Source organism: Perissodus microlepis, chromosome 2 (genome assembly GCF_051167445.1).
Source record: "Perissodus microlepis isolate ML-2025 ecotype Zambia chromosome 2, ASM5116744v1, whole genome shotgun sequence".
NCBI lineage: Eukaryota > Metazoa > Chordata > Actinopteri > Cichliformes > Cichlidae > Perissodus > Perissodus microlepis.
In genome coordinates this window covers 10,087,265-10,110,329 of record NC_140462.1, presented here as the reverse complement: position 1 = coordinate 10,110,329, position 23,065 = coordinate 10,087,265, and the positions used below count along the sequence as shown (strand labels likewise).

The 23,065-nt window shown below is 41.8% G+C and overlaps 1 protein-coding gene across 1 annotated transcript in view; it reads left to right on the top strand.

Annotated features, from left to right (window-relative positions):
- Positions 1-1,563: 1,563 nt before the first annotated feature.
- The window catches only part of LOC146392288 (A disintegrin and metalloproteinase with thrombospondin motifs 2-like), a 134,743-nt gene continuing 113,241 nt past the window's right edge, over positions 1,564-23,065 (top strand). Inside the window, exons 1-2 of the mRNA XM_084944799.1 lie at positions 1,564-2,024; positions 3,594-4,000. Of these exons, the coding sequence (XP_084800925.1) occupies positions 1,937-2,024; positions 3,594-4,000 (495 nt within the window). The 5' untranslated portion in view covers positions 1,564-1,936. The remainder of the gene's footprint in view (positions 2,025-3,593; positions 4,001-23,065) is intronic.

Here is a 23,065-nt window from a genome sequence, read left to right as displayed (position 1 = left end):
TTAACTCCAAGAGCTAACTCCAAGAGCAATCCAGGCCGATTATTTTACCTCTGTAAAAATCAGTTTTCCTCTATATGTTTTTCTGTTCCACGAAGAAAAATCAGCTGTGTGTACTGAGAGTCCCACAAGTAACTGTCTGTTAAGTCAGTTAAGAACTAGGATGTATTATTTATTTATTGGTTGATCTTTGGTGTAATTCTTTTTTTCACAATTATTCCATTTTTTAACACCTGCTCAGGATCACCGTGGCCTCCTCAAAACACACACCTAGACGATCATCCACAACAGCGAAAGCGCTGAAAGGTGAAATGAATAACTTGTGCCATCTCGTTCAAGTGCAGCGTGCAGCTGGAATATGGAAAAAAAATGCCCAGGCATGTACAGCTTGAGGAAAACGACAAAGAGCCCGAGGCATTGATCCAGACTCCAAACTCCCCAGATCCCAATTTGATCGAGCATCTGCGGGAAGCCGTCCCACAAGACCCAAAGGATCTGCTGCCAACATCCCAGTGCAGGACACCACAGCACACCCCAAAATCCATGCCCTTGAGGTTAGAAGCTGTTTGACCGCATGGAGGAGGACATATATTAGTCAGATGATCATATTTTAAAACTAATGATATCATGGAGGAACGGTCAATTATAATTACGCTGATTGTTTTGCATTTCAATCTGATGTGTTTTGCAGTATTTGGAACTAAGTAAACAGTGTTTTGCATCTTTGGAACTCTTTGATCGTTTTTTGTTGCTTTGAAAATCTTGGCACAAGAATAAAAATGAATAGAAACTAAAGACTATAAATAAATCTGCTGCCTTAAAAAAAAAATCTGAACCTCAGCTTATTTTGCGACTCAGCAGATTAACTTAATTGATTTTGATGTTATTTTAAAGATTTATTTATTTACCTCTCCTTAATGTTATTCTTAAAAGGGAAAAAAAGGAATTTGAAATAAAAATGGTTTGCCTCATTTCTGTAGTTCACGTCATGCATCTTATTTCTGTTTACAACAGTTGAAGATTAGTGGTCAAAGAGGGTAAATGATGTGCTAAATGAGGGCAATGCGGGTTATGGCTATAAGGCTTCTCTTTTTTCTCTTTTCTTTTTTCTTCTTCTTTTTTTTTCCGCTGGCTGTAAATTGGACCCTTGGGCCCTGCGAAACTCAGTGCATTTCTACCAGCACACCACGCGGGGCGCTGCTGCGTACTCAAAACAAGAAGGCTTAACGGAATAGTCAAAGTTTACAAAGAGGTTCGCAGCTCGTCGGAGAGTGGTGGAGTGCAGGGTTTAACAGCAGTTATGGTCCCGGAAAGGGTGTCTAAGTGTAAAAAATAAAAAATAAGAATCAATGCTTAGGGTTTGTGATATGCGCTTGATGTGCCATGAAGCGCATTTCTTTCTTTCTTTCTTTCTTTTCTTTTTCTTTTTTTAAAAAAAAAAACCTGTCTGTCGGTCCATCAGTGCAGCCGCAGCACAGCCACCGCTCTCACATATCCTCACTTATCACACAGAGGAGACACTCGGGGTGGGTGGGATCCCGGCGGCCGGTCTCTGTGTGTGCGTGTGTGTGTGTAGTTTCAGAGAGTTGTCAGAGGTAAGAGAAATAGAAAAAAAGTGGGAGCACGCAGAATTCAAGAGAGAAGTTGGGAGAAAGAAGGAGAGACAGAGCGGAAAGAGAAGGGAAGAGTTGAGTGAGAGAGGGAGCGAAGAAGAGTGAGCGAGCGAGAGTGAGAGACCTCGACGGAGAGGAGGAGGAGAGAGAGAGAAAGAGAGAGAGAGAGAGGGGAGGAGAGCTCCGTCTCTCCCGGTGCACTTGGCAGTCTAGTTGCGGGCTGCTGTGCTGTTGCTGTCGTGGCGTGGCTGGTCGCGCCAGGCGGGGAACTTCACCACACTGGAGCCCGGAGTCCCACTCTCTCACCTGCGCAGTTCGGAGCTGCCATGGGTTTCTCAACAGGATATACTGTCCTAATTATTCTACCGGCCTTTCTGCTGCACACCAGCGGCCTTTACATCGCCAGTAGCGTTGGTGAGTGGAGTCCACTTGAGCGTGGTCAGTGTTTACGTTGTTCTCCTTATCTGATCATATCTTATCAGCTGGGCTGCGCGGGGGCTCTCGCGCGCTCACTGGAAGTGTGGAAGCTCATCGTAGCGGGGAGGCACTGTCCTGCTTCTTGCTTGTGTTTCATTTTTGCCACGCTTTTGCAGTTTTGTTGCAAATGATATTGTGGTGCGCATTTGCAACTTCTGTAGCCCGTGTCCTGCTGTGGTGCTTAAAGGGACTTTCCGTAGGTCCCTCAGCGGTGCAAGCAGTGTTGTGATTTGCCCCCCCCTGTCCAGGGTATAATTTTATCTGGGGTGTAAGAGGGCATCTGATGCACCGGTTTACTGTCGGATTTTGCAGGGAAGTAGCCTAACATTATCCGATTCGGCCGCTGTCGCATCTATCGATCTGTCACAGGACGCTGGAGTCGGATGTCAGCCTATTGATCACACTATTATCAAATCATCCCTCCAACATGGAGGATGAAGAAATGTTTACACTGTGTGTTTGGCTTTTATCGGTTTGCAAACTTTATGAATTAGATGTTATAGGTGGATACTTAAATATTAAAAGAAAGAAAGAAAGAAGTGGAACTGCATCCGGGGACCATATACAAGGTGACAGCAACATACTGTTTGACTGTGTAATGGCATTGACACCATAAAGTGGCCTTGGCTCAGTGTGTGCAGGCTATGTGTTAGTGTATGAGCGCTGCGAGGTTGCACCTGTAATGTCAGTGTCACATGTCACTAAAAGAGAAAGAGCTTTCTAATCTTAGAAATCGTCATTTGATATCAGTTAAAAACGTGTGTCTTATATTTATCTGTACGAACAGTTTAAATATAATCACTTAATCATAGATATTGATGATCACGAGAACAGTGGTTACAGATGCATTTCAGTTCATATTGATAAGAAGCGGCTGGGGGGGGGGGGGGGATCTGAGCCACTGGATCAGTTTTGTTGTTGTTGTTTTTAATAGTGGTTTTCCGTTTATTCTCGGTTTGAGCAGGTTGTGGGTGATAAAACAGCGTGATAAAGCAGCAATTAGCACCTTGATCTTGTACTGACTTTCCCGTTGATGGTGGAAGGGCAACAGAAGGTGTCAGGAGCGCAGCGTGCACTGCTGAGGCTGCCGTTTCCAAACGCAAACTGCCGAGCACGGGGGTCGCCTCTAGGTTCATGGGTGGGGCTGTGTGTGTGTGTGTGTGTGTGTGTCTGAAAGGTTACTGATTTTACTTTTTATTTATCACTGTGCTACCCTTACCGCAGCTTGGAATAAGGAATAAATAATTCCTCGCCAAACTTGACATTTTCCTAATCCCTTTTTTCCTCCCCCCACCTCTTTTTTTCCATTCCCATGACTCCTGATTTTCCCCACTATTTATCCCCCATTATTCACCCATGACGTACCCTCCTCTTTGTGCTGTTTTTTTTAAATCTTCTACTTCTCCCTCTTGACTGCCTCCCACATTTGTGCATTTTACCATCTTTCACCTTCTCTTGTCTCATTCCCTTCCTCCCTCCCACCCAACTTACCTGTCCTTTTCCTAGACTCCCTGCAGCACATCCTGGGGGAGTATGGACTGGTTAGGCCGATCAGTGTGGACGCAGAGGGCCGCTTCTTGTCACATGCCGTCTCGGCTGGCAGCATGGCAGGAGGGCAGTCCCGTAGGCGCCGGAGGAGGGAGGTAGGAGAAGGCAATGATGAGTGGGAAGGACCAAGAGGAGCTGTGCCCCCTCGGGAGAGGCTTTACTACAACGTCACCATCTTCGGCCGGGAGTTCCACTTACGTCTGCGCCACAATGCCAGGCTGGTTGCACCCGGAGCCAAGATGGAGTGGCATGATGACAACGACAGCATCCGGTACTCTGAGCCATTGCACGATGAATGCTTGTATGTGGGTGACATCACAGACACGCCAGGAGCCACTGTGGCGATCAGCAATTGTGATGGCCTGGTAAGTGTGTGACCTGTGCTCTTCTCTCGTGACTGAAAAGTAGTCTGTGGACAAAATGACACAAGGAGACACAAGGGAATGGATAGAGCTGATCGTAAAAGATTTGATCCTCACAAGCACTCATGGGGTCAACCATCCTGCTCTGCCTGGTGTCCTCTAAACAAGCTTCAACACTAGGTCTGCCCTGAGAAAAGCCTGAGTCATGTTTTCATCCCTCTGTCCTCTTGCCTCTTTTAGGTTTAGTCATGCAAAGGGGAAAAGGAGGGATTACTGACGTTTCAAAGATAGCCTCTTTATTTATCACTACTTCAGCTATTAAAATAGCATTTAGCAGGCTTGTAATACATAGATACAGAAGGTGTGGACAAGTCGCTAACACTACAACAGCATTCAAATTTAAATAGCCACCACAAAATATTTTGGTTGCACAACAGTTGCTCAAAGAGCTCGAATTGTAAATGCTTTTAATAGAGCTGATGATGAATAGAGAAAAAAGAAAGGAGACGGCAAACAGTTGGTGAATGGCTGTCAGTAACGGAGAGAAGTGAGATATAGACGGTGTGAAAACTGTGCACAGGAACCGAAATGAGACGGCGCAGAAAGATGGAGACCGGTGCTCGGGGAAGAGGTGGAATGGACAAGTGTGAAAGATATGCCTCGGGGCAGAAGAAAATAGGCAAGCAAATATGAGGAAATATGCACATGGGGGTTTGCACAGGCGCTGATGAGATTCGGGGAGGAGTTTTCCTCATTAGAAAAAAGGGTTTGTTAGTCAGCCAGATTGGCCCCCCCACTGGAGCTGAGCAACAGCAACTGGATCCGTTTAGGGTTGGGGACACTAGGGACTGAGCGAGCAACTGAGAGAGCAGGCAAGGTGCCAGGACAGCATAGGCCTGACATGCCCACTTAGCTTGACACCAGCCAGTGGCAACTCACTGCTGTTGCTGCTTGCTCCAGACTGTCATTTCAGAGCCTTTTGGCAATTTCTAATAAAGATTACTGTCGCAGTGTAGCTGGTTACACATAACAGATCAGCCAGTGCTGATCATTGGTTTGTTGAGCACACTGCTTTCTTTTATTTAAACATGCTACTTGTGTGAATGGATTTTGATTTTTTTTTTTTTATATATATATAATCTTGATCTGTCCATAGTAAGAAATGGGGAACAAAATCCCATTCAGGATGTGATAGTCAACTAGACCACGGCAGGTCCGTCTAGTGCAATTTATGGTCCCACAAATGTGTCTGTTTGCATACGTGTCTCTGTGTGGACATGGAGATGGGTTTCTGCAAACGTACTTCTTTGTAGTCCTTCAAAATACCAGTTGCATGTTGCTGGGCATGGATAACCTATGTGTTGGTGGAATGCTGAGTGGTTAAAAAGTGGAGCAGAAAAGTGAAGGGAGTGATGAAAAAAAATCAAAAATACAGCATGAAAAGCACAGAGAGTGGCTGCAGTGGACACTTTTCAGTGTTTTGAACACTCGGTTTCAGATCTTTGCATATTATAACGTCGCTCTTCTTCGCGGCTGGCGAACAGACCAAGAGTGGACCACAAACTGGTTGTACCACATACTTGTGACACTGCCCACATTGACAGAAAACACTCTCTGCAGGTATAGGTGGACTGCCTTTGCGCTACACCTGCATAAAACAAGCATCTCTCACTTTGTCTGAAGTGAAGTTAGAGGAAAGGAAACAGATGACATCTGTACTAACAGTGCTGTTGTTTGGGCTCTTTGCAGTGTTCGATGTAAAATAGGATCAGCTGTATGGTTTATCAGGATAAACCGGGATATAATCAAGCAACTAAAGGGGCATGTAACCATATTCCGTGCCGAGGTGTGGCTGCTAACATGAGATAAACCACAGCTACTGCTGCTAGCACTGCTATAGTGAGTTAGCACGTTTCAGTAACATTTTAAACATGATCTGATTCACGAGGAACATCTTTAATCGCATATATATATCTATATATCCTAAATACAAACAACACAGGTTCTTTTAGTGTGCAACTACTTCCATTTAAAGTTTGCTCAGTCTGAGGGTTTTCTGTCTTTTAGACTAGTCAACTAGTCACATTTTTTTCTATTGTTTAAACGACTAATAAATTAGTCACCAGAAAAATCCCTAATCTGCATGGATGAATTCCTGAACACTCCACTGGTATTATAAACAGTAGTAACTCACAGGGACGTCATCATACCAGAAATTTAGTCGTTGGTACAGATACCAGAAGAAGTACACAATTCTGAATATCCAGTTTCACACCAATTTACTAATTTTGGTGATTTTAGATGAATACTAATTTGATTATTCATCTTACATCACCGACATTGTGGTGGCAGACTGCTTATTCGACATCTTAACGTTACGTTTTGTTAACAGGACACAGACAGAAATGCTGGGATTGTTGCTGAGTAGCCCGCTAACGTTAAACCAACCTTATTTCATTACATTAGTTTAAGCATTTATATCTAATTATCCTGTACGAACATCTTTTCTAATGTCTATTTTAGGGTAACAACGCAAAATACTTACATAGCTGACTTTTACTGCCTTTTCTTACCAGTGAGTTGGGGCATCAGCACTAGTCACCATCTTCCTCGTGCAGTTTCTGCTGTGCCATGTGTACTTTTTCCTGTGCTTGTGGGCATCCTTCTTCTTCAGCATGTAAGGAAAGACTAGAACATTTGTGTGCTGCCCCTCACGTCTGTGTGGACTTTTTGGGTATTAAACCAGCCCAAGAACTTTCTCTTATCATAATCAAGTGATATGAGAGACTCAGCATAATCATAAATAAGTTGAATAATATTTTTTGTCACCAAAAATGGATATTATATTGCAGTATTTCATACACATTGCCTGTGATATGTTCAGTATCCACATATCTGTCTGTCAGTAAAAAATAACATCCGTCCACTTTTATGTCCTGTTGCTGTTCAAGAATGTAAGCAGTATACATAAAATATAAAACATACATAGATTTGAAATGCACTAAAACATATTTTAGCCCTCAAGTAATGACACAAAGTGTTTTGGAGTATAAAACTAAATGAAAAGACCTCTCAAGACAGGCTTAAGAATCGTTTAAAAATCGTATCTTTTTTTGCAGCATTGATGTCAGCGTTGTAGGTATCACGTGAAAGAGTCAAAAGAAAAAGAGAAGAAAAAGCCTTTTTAATAATCACGTGAGAGCTGTCTGCTTAGATTTAATTTGTTTCTCTCTGCCCTTGAACAACTCACATCATTACTAATCAATTCTTACAACCTATCTCCCATGCCAAGAAATACAGCCAAGTTCTGCCTAGCTGTGCCCACATCCGTCTTTTTTAAAGCCAGAAGAGCCGCGCAGGACAGCTTTGCCCAGCTATACCTCCGCTTTCTTTTTTTATTGACCCAGACACCTGGTTAGAGTGTCTTCTGCCGTCTGTTGTCATTCACAACCATGAACCTTTAGCTGGCTGTGACCCAGGAGTGTGGTAAGGAAACAAAAAGGAAAAGGTAGTGTTTAAATGGAAAAATACAACTTAAACCAAAGCTAACAATAATAATAACCAGTGAAACTGTGATAACCTCTTAAGTTCTCTTAAAGGCAAAAATGGGGCAGAATACCATAGATGGTGAGAACTGAGCAGTGTGTGTGTGTGCATGCATGCATTTGTCGTTCTAAATGAAATTTAAATACAACTATGGTGCTGTAAAAAAAACAAGCTTCATTTCTTTGCAAAATGCACTTTTAACTTTGAAATTCTCATTTCTCTTAAAAGAAGACCGCAGCAGGCAGGTTTCATGGGAGCCAAACTGATATATATATATATATAAATATATATTTTATTTTTTTTTTCATGTAAAAAAAACATAAAAAGCAAAAGGTTTATAAAATAATTCCCTTCATAGTTGTTGTGGTTTCAGGGTCATGCTTTTGTGTATGCTGGCTATGTAAGCGCCAGGTTATTGGTTTACCTGTTTGACTTTGAAAATGTTGTGTCTTCAAATATGATCCCTGTTAGAGGAGGAAAATCTGACAATTCAGAGAATCACAGTCTTGATTTTATCTGATTAACGTATGCAGCAGCATGAGTGGAAAACCTTCCGACTGCAGCCATGTCGGAAAGGCTTTATTCGGTATTTGAGTTTGGAGGTTCAGAAGAATTGTTCCAGGATTTTTTTTGGCTGTGCTGTTGCAAAGATAGAGGGACATATTGAGGACTGCCGCTTACGTTACATTTCAAATTTGAAGGCGAAGTGGTGCTGTGGTTGGCACTCGGAGCAGGAGGTGCATCTTCTCTCTCTGCCTATGTGGGTTTTCTCCGGGTGCTCTGGTTGCCTCAATGAGGTTAGCTGGCAATTCTAAATTGGCTGTAGTTGTGAATGGTGTGTCTATGCCTTCATAGTAGCTTTGTGATGGACTGGAGATCTGTCCAGTGTTAGCACAGCTGGGATAGGCTTCAGCCCGCTCCGCTTTCTTTGGATAAGTGGTTAAGAAAGTGATAAATGGATATTTAAGATTTTGTTGTCATTATTTAACAAAAAACAAAACTCTCTCACTCTGAGCTTACGGTTCAGCTTTGACCTTAATAGGAAGAAACACTTGCTTAGATAAAAGCGGTTTTATGAAAAACTGTACAACAAAAATCTGGAGTTTTCTTACACTTTCTTAGACACAAATGAAAACAAAATTCCTTCTTGCATTACTGTGAGAAACTGGAACTCCATATAGAGACATGTTAATGTCTATGTGTATGTGTGAGAGTGATTGGCCATACTTGTGGCCTTTCCTTCAGCTTTCCTGCCATGTTTGTGACTGTGTCGGCCTGATTGTGGAAGGTGAAGGGTCAGAGGACCTCCTTTTGCCCTGCAGTGATAGGACATCGAGGATTACAAAATTATCCATTAAAATTTGCCATTAAAATTTTCTCACCTTGAGATTCTGAGGACTGACACAGGGTAGCTTTGTAAACTGTCAGCCAGAGATGCAGTAATTTCCACTTGGGAGGCTTGTACATCAAATAAATGAATTTTTCTTTCCTAGTAATGCTTTTCTTTAAGTTTTTATAAAATTCTGCTCTCGATGAGCTCCGCTTATGAGACCAAATAATCAGAGCGAGCGCTCTATGCACACTATTAAGTTTGAAGTGGCCCTGTCTTTCAAGTGGCCACACAGGCTGAAATGGTCAAGGATTACACTGCAGCAGTTCATTCTAAACTTTAAAGTTTGGCACGCATAAATGCGAACACACAACAACTAAAGAGAAAACTTGTAAAGACAAGAAGAATCTTATAAAAAGAAGGGAGAGAGAAAAAAAAATTATGGACAGACAGGAGATGATGGAGTAAAATGACTGAAAGTGTGAAATATCCACATATCCCACCTGGAATATCGACATATTCCATCGGAAATATGTCGGTATTCCCGGTGGAATATTTAAACAGCCGTTTACAGGTAGAGCTCCAACCGTAATGTCAAGACTGTGCAGCAAATCGTGTCACAAAGCAGATAATGCTTGAATAATGTTTAAACTGTGGTAGATTGAGAGATGAATGCTTTGTCCTACTAGCAGACGAATATCATTTGTGACTGCAGCGTGGCAAATGCAGATATTTATCTCCAGTTTGAGGCTTTCTGCTTCAGGTAATCAGCATGTTGTGACAAATGGGGTGTCAGCTATAGTCTACTGTGGGAACAGAGGGTCTGGGTAGGCCAAAAATCTGGGAGTGTGAGAAGCAATCCTAAAGGCTTTAACAGAGGAAGTGAGTTACCTGTCATCTTGGCTTTTTCTCCTAAAATCCAGGTGGATGCACACCTGGATAACAGAACCCACGTTTCCACAGATAGGATATATGTTCCATACCTTGTCGGTCCTCATAAACACAACAGAAAACACACCTTTGCAATTCAGTCAAATGCTCAAGCAAATGGTAAAATGAAAAAAATATATATATTTTTAATCCAAACCATCTTTACCTCTTTGCATGACAAAAACTACTGCACACATTTCTCTTATTGTCTCCACCCCTCACTTCTCTCGCTCCCTCTGTCTCGTGTTTTTTGGCCAGCAGCGGTAGCAGCAAACAGGAGAGCCCTCCTAATGAAGGTATTAAAAGAGTCAGGGAAATGACAGAGAAAGAGAAAGAAAAAGAATGTGGCTCCCCAACACCCACAGATTCAGAGCTCCGGCAAAAAGGAAGGAGACAGTAAGAGGCAGTGTTCCTTTAGTGAGCGGGCTTTGTCTGTTTTCAGCAGCGGCTCTGCTCCTAAGTGTTGATCGCACAAGTGGTGTTGGGGGTTAAGGGCAGTGCCCGCTGTTTGTGTTAAGAGCCAAGGAGCAAGCTCAAGATCTTACTAACTAGAAGATATTTTATGTGTAGTATTTTCATAAAGTGGCTATAATTATATTAGCAGATAATTAGTCCTGAAGGCGTAGCCCTTTCTAGATTTTAATGTGCCGTATTTATGCGTGGCTGTGTGCCGCAGTCTGTTCATGTGTGTTATTAGTACACAGCAGGAATGCCGGAAGGCGGCAGTGTTATTTTGGTGCTTTCATTGAAAAGACTCAGATATGAACTGCAAGGAGAAATGCCAAAGCACTGACAGGTGTTTTATTTATTTATTTTCTGTGGGTGGATGCTTGGAGTTGGCACATTCCTCGCAAATACTACATACTATGAAAAAATACATCATTGTATTAATTCAATGCAACTGATGTTGTTACTGTTCTACCTTAAGTATTAAAGGTGGTAAAGTTATAGCTTCTAAACACACACACACACACACACACACACACACACACACATGCATACAGTATGGGAGTACACACTCAAATGCACCCAGCTCTGTGCCAACTGAGGGGTAATCATGTGCGAGAGTGTTGACAGAGGGGCAGGCCTATCACAATAATAGCCCCAGAACTATTAAATGCCAGCGACACAGACACTTGCGCCAGCCATGCCCCTGTAATGCACTCAGTCATTACCTCTGCATTAGAAGTCAATAGAGAAGGAAGCCCTGGGCTGAGCCAACTCATCCATCCATCCAGTCCAGCAGTTAAGCTTGGTCAGGCGTGACAGCTCGCTGGGCCCTACAGCATGTTATTCCACCCCGGGTCACACGATAAGCAGCTCTCAACTGTAATCAGCTCAAATTGAAATGATGACATCAATTACAGCACGGCGCACAGCTGTTATTGACCCCGGCCCTCGCTGGCTGTGTAGACTAAGCTGTGTGTAGAAAGGGAGGGAGAAAAAAAACGAAGCATAGGGGTGAGCCCTGCAGGAACTGCAGGGCTGAAGGGAGGGCTGGGTGTGGAGAGGCCAGACTGCTGAGGCATGGTATGAATGAAGAGACAGAGAGAGAGAGAGAACTGTGTTCTCAGTATCTGATTGCAGGTTTCCACCCTACAGTGTAGCGCTACTCAAACACACAATTACTCAATCTAGAGCTATTATCAGATCGAGAGAGAAGCAGAGGGAAAGAGAGCTAGAATCAGATGGAGAGGAGGCCCATTCTGAGGAATGCAACACAGACCAAATGAGTGCTTTTACCAGAGCTGTGATTACTGCCACTCACTCAGTGCACTTAACCAGCCCCCTTGCCGTCCTTTCCCCTCGCTCTCTGTCATTCACAGAGCGCTGGCTGCCTCGGAGCTCCAGGTTTGTTCGAGTGGTTGAAATAACAGGATTCACCGAGGAAAATAACGCAGTGGAACCCCAGGTGATTTTTAAGGGAATCACCTCTGTGATGTCATGATTACAGAGAGTTATTTTTATATGCTGAAACCTGGTAAAATAAGCTCAAATGACGTGGCAGTGGGGATGAAATAAGGCACTTTGTTGGAGACATTTTAAGAGAGAGACGAGGCACTCAGTGAATCCCGAGTGGAAATCTATGGGAGAATTTTTTAAGGGTAAAGTTTAGCTGCCATAACTCAACAGCCGAAGCAGAACTGTTCCACTGATACACAAAGTAGATGTTCACAGACCCAAAACAGGAATTATCATAATAAAAATCACAAGTGTATCCATAATATATATTATCATAGCATAAGTTCATTAGTTGCTCTGGTGAAACCTGTTTTCTAACTTTTATTATCATATTGTTCTGCAAACTCTATACATAGAGTTTTGTGTCTCTGAAAAATTTGCTGTGCTGTTCCCTCTTTGAAGCAATACAACATGATCTGGACTTTGCATTAGTGAGTTTGCCAGTTAGAAATTGCTTCGGACATTTGTGTTCTCACATGCGCCGCTGCCAGGTAAGTCCAGGTGAAGTTCAGGGCTGCAGTGCAAGAGTGAAGCCTCCTGGAGCCAGAACCAATATGGCTAATGATATTGGGATTTCCTGTTTCCATTATGTGCCCTGGCCTGGCGACCTGTCCAGGGTGACCGCTTCTGTCACCTTATGACAGCTGGGATAGGCTGTCAGCAGTCAGGCATGTCATTTCAGGCAGTTACAATGATCCAGAGTTGTACCACTTGACTGGACAAAGAGCATTTCAGGATCAAGATAAACAAATTAAGCCTGTCACGCCCAGTTTCTTACAACGAGGAGAAAAATGCAGGGATAAAACTAAACTGAATTCTGACCATGAAGTTAAGACGAGCTAAGTGAAAGCACAATAAAAATGAATAATAAAAAATGCAATTCAGTAGAAATGAACCTTTTTGGAAATGTTTTCTTGCCTGCTGGACAGCCACCATCAGCTTGACAGACATTCAGTTAGCCAGCCAGCCCCACAGGCTGCAGGAAGCTGATCGATGCTGGCCACATCGGCAGTTCTGTAGGTCCCAGCAGCCTCCGAGGAGGATCTTGGAAACAGGACGAGACATCCTTTACTTGTTTCAGCATCTTAACAAGCCTTCTGCCTGCCTCCCCTGATTGACCTGACCCAAGTCTCCAGCGGCCACACTGTTTTACCTCCCAGCCACCACACAGGTGGCTTTGTAGTCTTAAAGCTTCCGCTTGTCTGGAAGTTTTCCCCACATAATCCTCACAAACAAAACACAACATGAGAGAGAGGGAGAGAGAGAGCGAGCGAGAAAGAGACAGACAGGAGGGAGTGTGGGGGAGGGAGGAAAATGAGAGTAACTCGGGGGTGGGGGGGAAGCACAGCTCAACAGAATCTTAATGTGCGCAAACCTGAACAAGAACAACAGCGACGACATAACCATCACCACCTGCTCAGTGCTCTGAAAGAAGGAATAGAGAACGGGGCTGTCTTAATTAACGTGAAGAATTGTGGCTTTTTATTGTTTCGACTAATCCGAGGTCACTTACTTGCATCCAGAAGCTCACACACTCTGACTGAGCATAGATAATATATGTTTACAGTTCCTGTCCGTGCGTGTGCGTTTTCTGCCAGCCTGCTTGTATTAGTTGGATTGTGCCTTCTCATTTTGGTTTTCAGTTTGCATGTTCCTTAACGAAACAGATCTTGTCTATCTGTCTGCATCTCTGTCGGCATACAGTATCTACAGTTCAAAAAACATTTTGCTTGGTGCAGCAGGCAGCTAAGCGGCAAGAATCGCACCTCAAAACAGAAACTCACACCCTCCTCATCTTACTAAGGCTTCCTGTTTTTGTTTTCTGCAAGAGAAAAATAATCACTTTTTCTCTCCCAGCGTGTTAGGTTTGGGGTTTTTTTTGCCAGTGTATGAGGATCTCGGGAATTGTTACAGTACCAGCATATGTAATATATTATATAATAATATATTGTATTCTAATAACTGACTCTGTGGGGGCTGGAGTGGAGCAGCAAAAACAAAGAAACACATCTAGTGCTTTGATCACTGTGACTGATCATCTGCCAACATGTACAGGGAAAGCTTTGGATACTGCCTTACAATTATGTAATCTGTTTGCCAAGATGTAATGGAGACTTTGAGATGACCTTGACCATGTAAAGCACTGTGTGAGATTTGGCAACTGCATTGTTAGGCTGAATGCATCCTCTGAATCAGGGACAGGGTCATGCACCTTATCAACAGCTGCTGTAGGTTTTAATAGGATTAAAAAGAAGTTTAAACAACATCTGAGATGGAATAACAACAAAAGCGTCATCATCATCATTATTATTGTTATTATTATTATTATTATTATTATTATTATCAATACAGATAATACAGAGCAAGGCAGAGAATGTGAGAGAAAAGCAATACTTTGTCATTACTCATGAGTATTATTCGAGCTTAAACAAGTAAGTTCATGGCTAAAAACAAAATTTAAAAATTACCAAGGAAAGAAAAGTCAAACGTACTCTCATATTTAACATTTCCAAGAAAAATAATATCAATCATTCAGTGAAATTAAACCCACTAATTCAAACAGGGAATGACAAATGGAGTCACTGTTGATGAGGTAGGGTGCATTTTTTATGGATTGTGTATCAAGCAAAATCCTTCCACACATTCATTGTTTTCTTTCTTCTCATAACTTTCTGACTCTAATCTCAGAAAAATTCTCCCCCAATGCCCTATTGTTTATTTTTATTTACTATTATTATTATTATTAGTTTATTTTTTTACTTGCATTTATTATAAAACAGCCACATCTCAAAGGTGCTCTGTTGGATTGAGATCTGGAAGCTGTGAAGGCCATGTGAGTTCAGTGAACTCACTGTCATGTTCAAGAAACCAATTAGAGATAATCTTAGCTTTTGTGACATGATGTGTTATCTTGTTAGATAACACATCATGTAAACAATGCTAAGTTGGTACAATGAGGCCCAGAGTGGGCCAATAAAATATCCCTCCACACCATTACACCACCACTAGCACCCCGAAGCACTGACATAAGGCAGAGTCTGTTGTCCAGTTTTGGCAAGTCCATGAGAAATGTAACCTCAGTTTCCTGTTTCTAGCTGACAGGAGTGGCACCCAGTGTGGTGCTCTGCTGCTGTAGGCCATGAAGAGATAAGAGATGCTCTTCTCAAACACACAAACCTTGACTGCAATGAGTGGTTATTTGAGTCACGCTCTTTGACTCAAAGCATTCTGATTTTTGGCATAAGCTGAGGATGAAGATGGTGGCCAAACTTAAGATAGTCACCCAATCCAGAACACCAATCCCCTGGCTCACTTTCAAAGTCCCAATAGAGGAGATATTGTTCTAGTTACTGTCAGTATCACTGAAATCATTGAGCATATACAGAGGGAGAAATTATTCGATCCCTTGCTGAATTTGTAGTTTATTCACTTCTAAATGAACGGTCTCTAATTTTGTATGATAGTTTCATTTAGGTCTTGCCTCATGGGATGAGCATGATCATGAAAATCTATTTATGATTTTCATCTGATGTGCTTCTTTTTCTGGATTTTTGGTTGATGCTCCCCATTAAAATTAGACTGCCATAAAAGATAGTGATTGCTCATTTCTTTGTAAGTGCAATCTTACAAATTCTGCAGGAGATCAAAGAATTATTTACCGAACTGTATATGCCACTGACACATTAATAATAGTATATGATTATGCATAGAGGAAGCCCCCCATTAAGAATATAGGGCTGGAATCCAAAATCAAGGATATTACTTGGGTAAATGACGTGCAGAAAGGTGTCCTGAGAAGTAGGTCCTGGATGAAAAGGAGGTGCAAGAAGATGTTCATAACTGAGGCTCTAAAAACTGCCAAAGAAAGATTTGTAGCTCTGGCCACTTGGCTAAAGTGATAGACCAGAGAAGCAGAGGCCGAAAGAGTAAATTGCCTGTTTTCCGATCATCCATCGCTCAGCTACAAGGGAAAAATAGCACAAGAACAGACGTACCCAGAGCTGAAACCAGGCATTACTAGAAAAACATCTGACAGAAAGATGCATCACACAGAGCAGACCACAGCAACCTCCTAGAACAAGAGCCAGTCAACATCACAAAGCCAGACATCCAACAATAAATCTTTGAAGAGCTGGACAGCACCTGACAAGCTCCACACCTACTGGCTAAAGAATCTTAAAGAAGCACTCCATGATTACCTGGCAGCACAAATAACAGGGCTGCTAACAGTAGGTAGTTATCTATACTGGCTAACAGAGAGTAGAACAATCTTGATCCAGGGTACGACACCATCAAACTACTGGCCAATTATCTGTCTCTCCACAAGATGGAAGTTCCCCTCAGCAATTGCAGCAACCAAGCTGAGTATACAAAAGTCAAGACATAGGCACAGCTCAGAAAGGCATGGGGTCTTAAGTGCCAGAAGGCCAAACCACAAGGTCCTGGTCGATAAAGCAGTATGCAAGGACTTTAAAACCAGGCAGTCCACCTGAGCACCGCCTAGACTGACCTCAAGAATGCCTACAACTGAATGCCTCACACATGAATATTGGAGTCCTTGCCACTGTACAAGGTTAATAGTGCACTAATAATATTTATCAGAAACTCAGTGGGACAGCACTAGAGGACAATTACAAGGCAAGTGCACAAGTTGCCATCAAGTATGGAATATACCAACGTGATGCACTGTCCCTGCTATTTAGGCCTCAGCCTCGTAAGCCCAAGTGTGAATACAGATATAGATTCAGGAGTAAAGTGACCATAAGTCGTCTCCTGCACATACAGTAGATAACATCAAGCTATATGCAAAGGAATGATTGAGGCACTAACTCACTGTTCCATCTCACCAGGACTTTGGAATGTGATTTGAACTGGATAAGTGTAGCCTAAGGGTTGCAAAGAGAGAAAATGTAATCTGGACTGAGGGTGTGGAGTTACCAGAAGGCAGAGTAGCAGGTATACAGGAGAGCTTCAAGTATCTGGGTATCTCACAAACAAGTGGGAACCATGCTAAAGATGTACAAAGGTCAGTGGCTGACATCAAGATATCCTGCCTGTGGATAGAAAATGTCGGCCTAAAGGACAGCACAGAGGCTCGATTCATGGCAGAGAAAGAACAGCGCCTAAACACCAGATCCACAGAGGCAGAAGTCTACCAACAACCAACAGGACCCAAATTGCAGACTGTGTAACGGGGCCCCAGAGACAGTCCTGCATACAGTAGCAAGATATATGATGCAGACTGGGACCACAAACACTGAAAGGCACAATCAAGTCGCTGGGATAGTGTACACAAACATCTGTGCTGCATACAGACTAAAATTCCCTAATTCCTGATGGGAGACACCATCAAAGGGGGCTAAATGTGACAAGCACTGAAGTCCCGTGAGACTTCAAGCTCCAGACAGCCAAGTAGCTACTGGCCAACCAAGCAGACATAGTGGTGAAACCACATCTGTAACTGTGGCAATCCCAGCAGACAGCAACATCAGGAATAAGGAGCACAAGACAACAGAGACGTACCAGGGGCTCAAGGAACAACTGGAGTGAATGTGGAAGTTAACGTCCAAGGTGGTCCCAGTGGTAAAGGAGCATTAGGATCTTTAACCCAAATACTGGAAGAGTGGCTTCAGCAGATTTCAGCCACAACATGAGAGGCCTCTGTCCAGAAAGCGCAGACCTAGAAACAGCTAAGATACAGTGCAGAACCTTCAAACTACCAGGAAAAACTCATGAAGGCTGGATTTAAAATTACACCAAAAAATAACTTCCCTTCATTTTTTTGAGCACTAGATAAAAGAACTGGTTAAACTGCAAGCAGATATTTTTAAAAACCCTGTCATCATAAATCTATTAAATTCTGTTTTTTGAAATGTTTACAGCTAGAAAGCTTATATCCCGATCAGTTACTTTAAATTTAAACGATTGTCAGTATATTGAATATGATCATCAGACTAAAACAAATCTGCTCGGCTGAAGTGTCCGTCAACCCCAACACGTCAAGCTCCTTTCATAGCCAGCCCTTACCCCTGGCCTCTGTGGAAAGGGGAAAGAAAATCCCATCAGTGATCAATAAAGAATGAGGTTAAACAATTTCCTAGTCCACCATTTATGTTTGTATTTGTGTAAGTGCTGCACAGGTCTCCTTTACTGCGATGTCGCTATTTATTTTTGAAATGCATGGTGCCATTTAGTCACAAGGTGTATTAACTATATCAAATGGAAATGAAGGAGCAAAAGATAAATGCTAAAATAGCTCTGCTGTCAGACTATGACTATTGGGTTTTTTTTAATGGCCATATCTAAAACATTCTTTTAGCTACCATCCTATTCCCTCTCTCACTTTCTTTCTCGCGCACACACACACACACACACACACACACACACACACACACACACACAGTGAGTGCTCCTTTTTACAGTGCAGTGATTGACAGCATCACTTGGAATACAAAGGGAAATGATTCCTTTCTCACAAGCTAATCCTTCGCCTCTCTCTTTCACACAAGCTGACACTCAACTACAGACACACTGGGGAGAAGGGACTTATTGTCAGGTTGTGCTCTATCTCCACAGTTCATTTCTAATCCTCTTTCTCTCTTTCCATTTCACCCACTCCTACTCACACACAAACCGCCAACCAAGCTATACTCTGCAAGCGCTGTCCTGAGGCTGGGATCCACCCCACAAATCCCTGTCATGGCCAAATCTGGGAGACTTGCAGCATGCGAAAAGGGGAGGGAAATGGCTGGATGACAGGCAAGCTGGATGAGCAATGAGATACAGCTGAAATAAGACATTTTGGAGAGTTGAGACTAATAGAAGAAGGAGGATAACAGAAGGGGATACCACCCTCCTCACTTCTCCTGTCCTTGCTCAGCAGCAGGGTTTATGCTCTGAGGGCGGGTGTGGCTGCAGCTGACTGTGATGCGATGTGATAGGACCCTCTTCTCTGTCCTTTTTGCTGGCGTGTGACAGCATGAAGCCATCATTCACCCCTGTGTTTTTATTCCCCCAACCTAGCTCTTTATTTATCACCAGCTGAAAAAAGAAAAAAAAATACATACGAGTATTTGTGAAGTACCCACTGAGGAAGAATGAATAAGGATTAACATCTATTCAGTTATAAATCCCATGAATAAGATTTGATCAATAAATAGTAAAACAGAGGGCTGCACACACTAGATTTACTGTTCGAGCAAATAGCGGTGCTGCAGATAAAGTGCTTGAGATTACATTTATTCAGTAATTTTGGGAAACATGCTTCCTCATATTTCGGCTGTATTTGCAGTACAGTTCTTCTGTCAGCTGAGTTGGCACTGAGTTTTTTTCTGGTCAAGGGTTTGGAATCAATCATAATCGCCATGGAGTTTTCCACTGTGTGTCATATATTTTTGGCCAAATGTAATTTCCTAAAGCCACTCATATTTTTTGTGCCTTTTGTTGTTTGGGTGTGTTGGCTTTGTGCCAACTGAGCCGAACGCCTTCCTGTAGGAGTGAGCTCCGCGGTCAGTTGTCAGATGCACTGGGATCATTTGCAGGTAAAAATGCAGCATGTGTAGACTGTATTTGCGCTGCTTATTTAGTTGCTGAGCTAATATAAAGTTCAAAGTACCTAGTGAGCTGATCTTTGTGATTTAAAAAGCTAAAATCTGTGCTTTGAAATGAATCCTATTCAAAATTACACTGAAATCCTGCATTTTTTTTATATGATCTGGCTCGTTGTAAGTGCTAACATTAAGGTAAATTTTTAATTTTTTTGTATAACAAAGTCTTGGCATAGCTCAAAAAGACTTCTTCTAAACTGCTTAAAGGGTTGAAAATGTTGCACCATAGTTGTAAATTTTGTATTTACTACATGTCTTTGTGAGATAAGCTACTGTGTGTCATTTCCAAGTGTTTTCCACCGTATCGGTCTAGTTAAAGATAAAAAAAAAAAAAAATAGTCTTTACGAATTAAAGTGGCCAAATTTTTGTGTAGACCTTTAGAAGTTTGACACTGGGGTAGAAAAAGGATGCAAAACAAGTGTGTTTTCATGTTGTCAGTGTTTCAGAGCTTGATGGCGGCTTTGTAAGTCTTTTTTGTTTGTTTGTTTTCTTTCCTTTTGCTTTTTCTGTATTTAATATATCAGCACAATTATTGGCAGCTGTGCTCATGTCTCTGAAAGTGCAGTCTCACAGTTAAAAGCGTTAATTCAACTAAATAACCTTTAACTAATTATGTGTGTGAGGATATGCTGAGGTGTTTAGAGCATGACAAAGGCAGGGAAAGGTGTTCAGATAAGGCTGATGTTTTGAACTGAAGCCTGCTTTGTCTGATGCACTTTTCTTTTTCTTGCTGTTTCTCTTTTCTCCCCTGGCCATCCATCATTATCTCTCTTTTGGCCTCTTCACGTCTTCCTCCCTCCCTCCCACTACAGTGTGTAGAGGTCATAGCCCCGGCTGAGCCACAAGCTGTTGTTGCCTTACACTGAGTACTCTACCTGCTAATGTTACCAGTGAGCCCAGTTTATCATGTCACTCTCAAGCTCTGCATGAGAAATATAGTACACTGTCAGCTTTAAAGTTGCATTGTTCACTTAAAGACAGTTAGGACAGAAACCTGGTATGACCTTCGTCGTTTTTGGATAAAGGCGAAAAAACTATTTAGTAAACCCAGAATTTTAAGGCCGGTATCAGTAACGGTATTTAGTGAGTTATAAATCCGATATATTAGCCAATTATTTTTCCTTTCAGACATATATAACATAGATTTCAATAACATGTGATATATGTAGTTATTTACACATCTTTACTATGATAAAATGACTATATAGTTTCAAAATCATCGTGGATTACTCTGTGGTGCAAACAGGTGTTGCAAAGCTCCCTCTGGTGGCCAACCTATGCAACATCAGCATTTATTATATTATTGAAGGGTGTTTCTTATCTCTTCTTTACTTTTTAAATTGGTTTTATCGGCCAAAATAAATCCTGATACTGATATTTTTGGCAAATATGTGCTTCTGCAAATATAATAGTCAGTCTCCATAGATTATTTCCAAGAATATTTTGAAAACAGTGCATTCAAGTGTATTTTCTGTTTTTATTTTAACCGATGTATTGTATCAATCAGATGTATGATTGGCCCCAGATGTTCACATTCTGATGTCCCATATGGCATTTGATCCAGTAAGAATTTGCAGCATTTTGGATTGAATTAAAAGAAGATTCACTAAAGTGATATATTACGATATTCACATTGACATCAGGTGGCGCAGAGATCAAAATGCATTGTGGTCTCCACCTGTTTTCTCAACAGATTGTTGATTCTTAAAGCGTTCATGAATGAACAGGCAGGCTTTTCCTCTGCGTTACAGTGGGAAACTTTGCTTGCATTTCTCTGTTTACTTTGAACAAAGGCGCTGCTTCATGCTTCCCTGTGTGCAGGAGGATTTTCAGTGATCGTAAAAGCATTCACAAACTGGCTATAAATGTTATAGTAAATGGTAGTAAAATTGATAAGCAACAGGAAAATATCACTCTTCTTCTAAATGGGTTTTGAGCTTCTGCAGAAAAGCTGGGATCTTTCTTTGTGGAATTTATTCATTTATTCTCATTTCTTCTGAGATGCGACTGGACATGGCTGCTGTCTTTTTTTAGGCAGCTGTTTTCTGAAACTCATCTCTCAGTGTCTAACGGATGAGGGGGCGGGTGAAGCAGGGGTTGGGGTAATTTGGTTAGAGGAGGTAACTATGAGATATGGCGGAGAGGAAGGCAGCCTTTTTGACACAACCATTCGCTGGTGCTCTGCTGTGATGTATAATGGCAATACGAGGGAGCTTGCAGAGAACAAAAATGGCCCGCATGAACCACACAAACACACAAGAAGATTGCAAACAAATTGAACGTATAGGCTTTCTCCCTACCATGTGAAGTAGCAAGCACGAGCCTGTGTGCGTTCTTAGGATTAAGGTGTCTGTTTGATCTCTGAGAAAGTATTATATGAAAAAGAACGCAGAGGATGTCTCTCAGCAAATTGCATAAAAACCTTTTCCAAAAGGAGCTCAAGTCATTTTTTGCTCTCTTTCCGAATATGATAGCTTTAAGTGTCTTTTGCTGAAGCCCAGACCAGCAGCGCTTAGCTCAAACCAGAAGTGAAAAGGGGGCTGATTCCCTCCTAGACAATGCGATTCTATAAAACTGTGGCTGTTGACTCTGCTTCCAGACTCCAGTAATTGCGGGCAATAGAGGAGCATGGTGCTTCCCCTTTAAATGAAATCTCAGTTTTAGCTCAAATGGGGCAAATTTACTGTGTCTACTGTACCCAGCTGCTCAGGAAAACAGTGTTGCACATGTATGTCAATGCGCCTGTGATATTGTGTGTGTGTTTTTGTGAGATAGTACACGTCGGAGGGTTTACTGGTGCACAAGCACATATTTATTTGTTTGAAAGTGGTGGGATTCCCCAGTGATTGTCAGTTTGATAGCTTGCCACATCTTTTATTTTTCTGGAGTTTTCTCTGAGGAGATGCTGTATAAATGTTTTTCCTTTTTTCCCCCTTTCTGTATGTGTCAGTGCATGTGTGCCGTTTATAGATTTGGGATTATCTGTTATATTACCCTGAGCCTGTAGATCAGATTTTGGAATCCTATGTAGATAAGTCAAAGTTTTTTTTCCCTCTTAATAATAAACACTTTAATTTAGAAACTGCAGTTTGTGTTTATTTCTGTTATCTTTGTCTAATATTTAAATTTCTTTGACGATTTGAAACAAAAAACAATAGGAAATCAGGAAGGGGGCAAACACTTTTTCACACCACATTATATGTGATACAACATATAGTATAATGTATGCGCGCTGAATGTCCTTAGCTCCTTTCCCTTGCTCCTATTGTGTGCTTGCATAGACACTCTTTATGTAGTGGAGAGTGTGACTCTACCTGTTCTTTTACTGAGAAAAATTTACTGAGGAGATTTAGCTGGTAGGCAAGTTTTAATTACTCGATAACATTACGGTGTTTAATAAGGCAATACCTGGAAATAATAACTAGATAATAACTGGAAAAGTTATTATCTAATTAAATAAGTTTTTTAGGGCAGTGTATTAAAAATTGAGATGTTACTACTAGTACTACGCATAAGAGGGATCTTCATGAATCTTTAGGCTAATATGAAAAAACTGTTCTTACATAGTACAGGTGAAACACAGTTCTTACTTGTTGTCCTTTCAGAAACCGTATAAATTGAGCAGCACGACCACCATAATCAGGGCTGCAGTTATTTATCCCCCACAAACTGCAAATATCATAATATGCTTT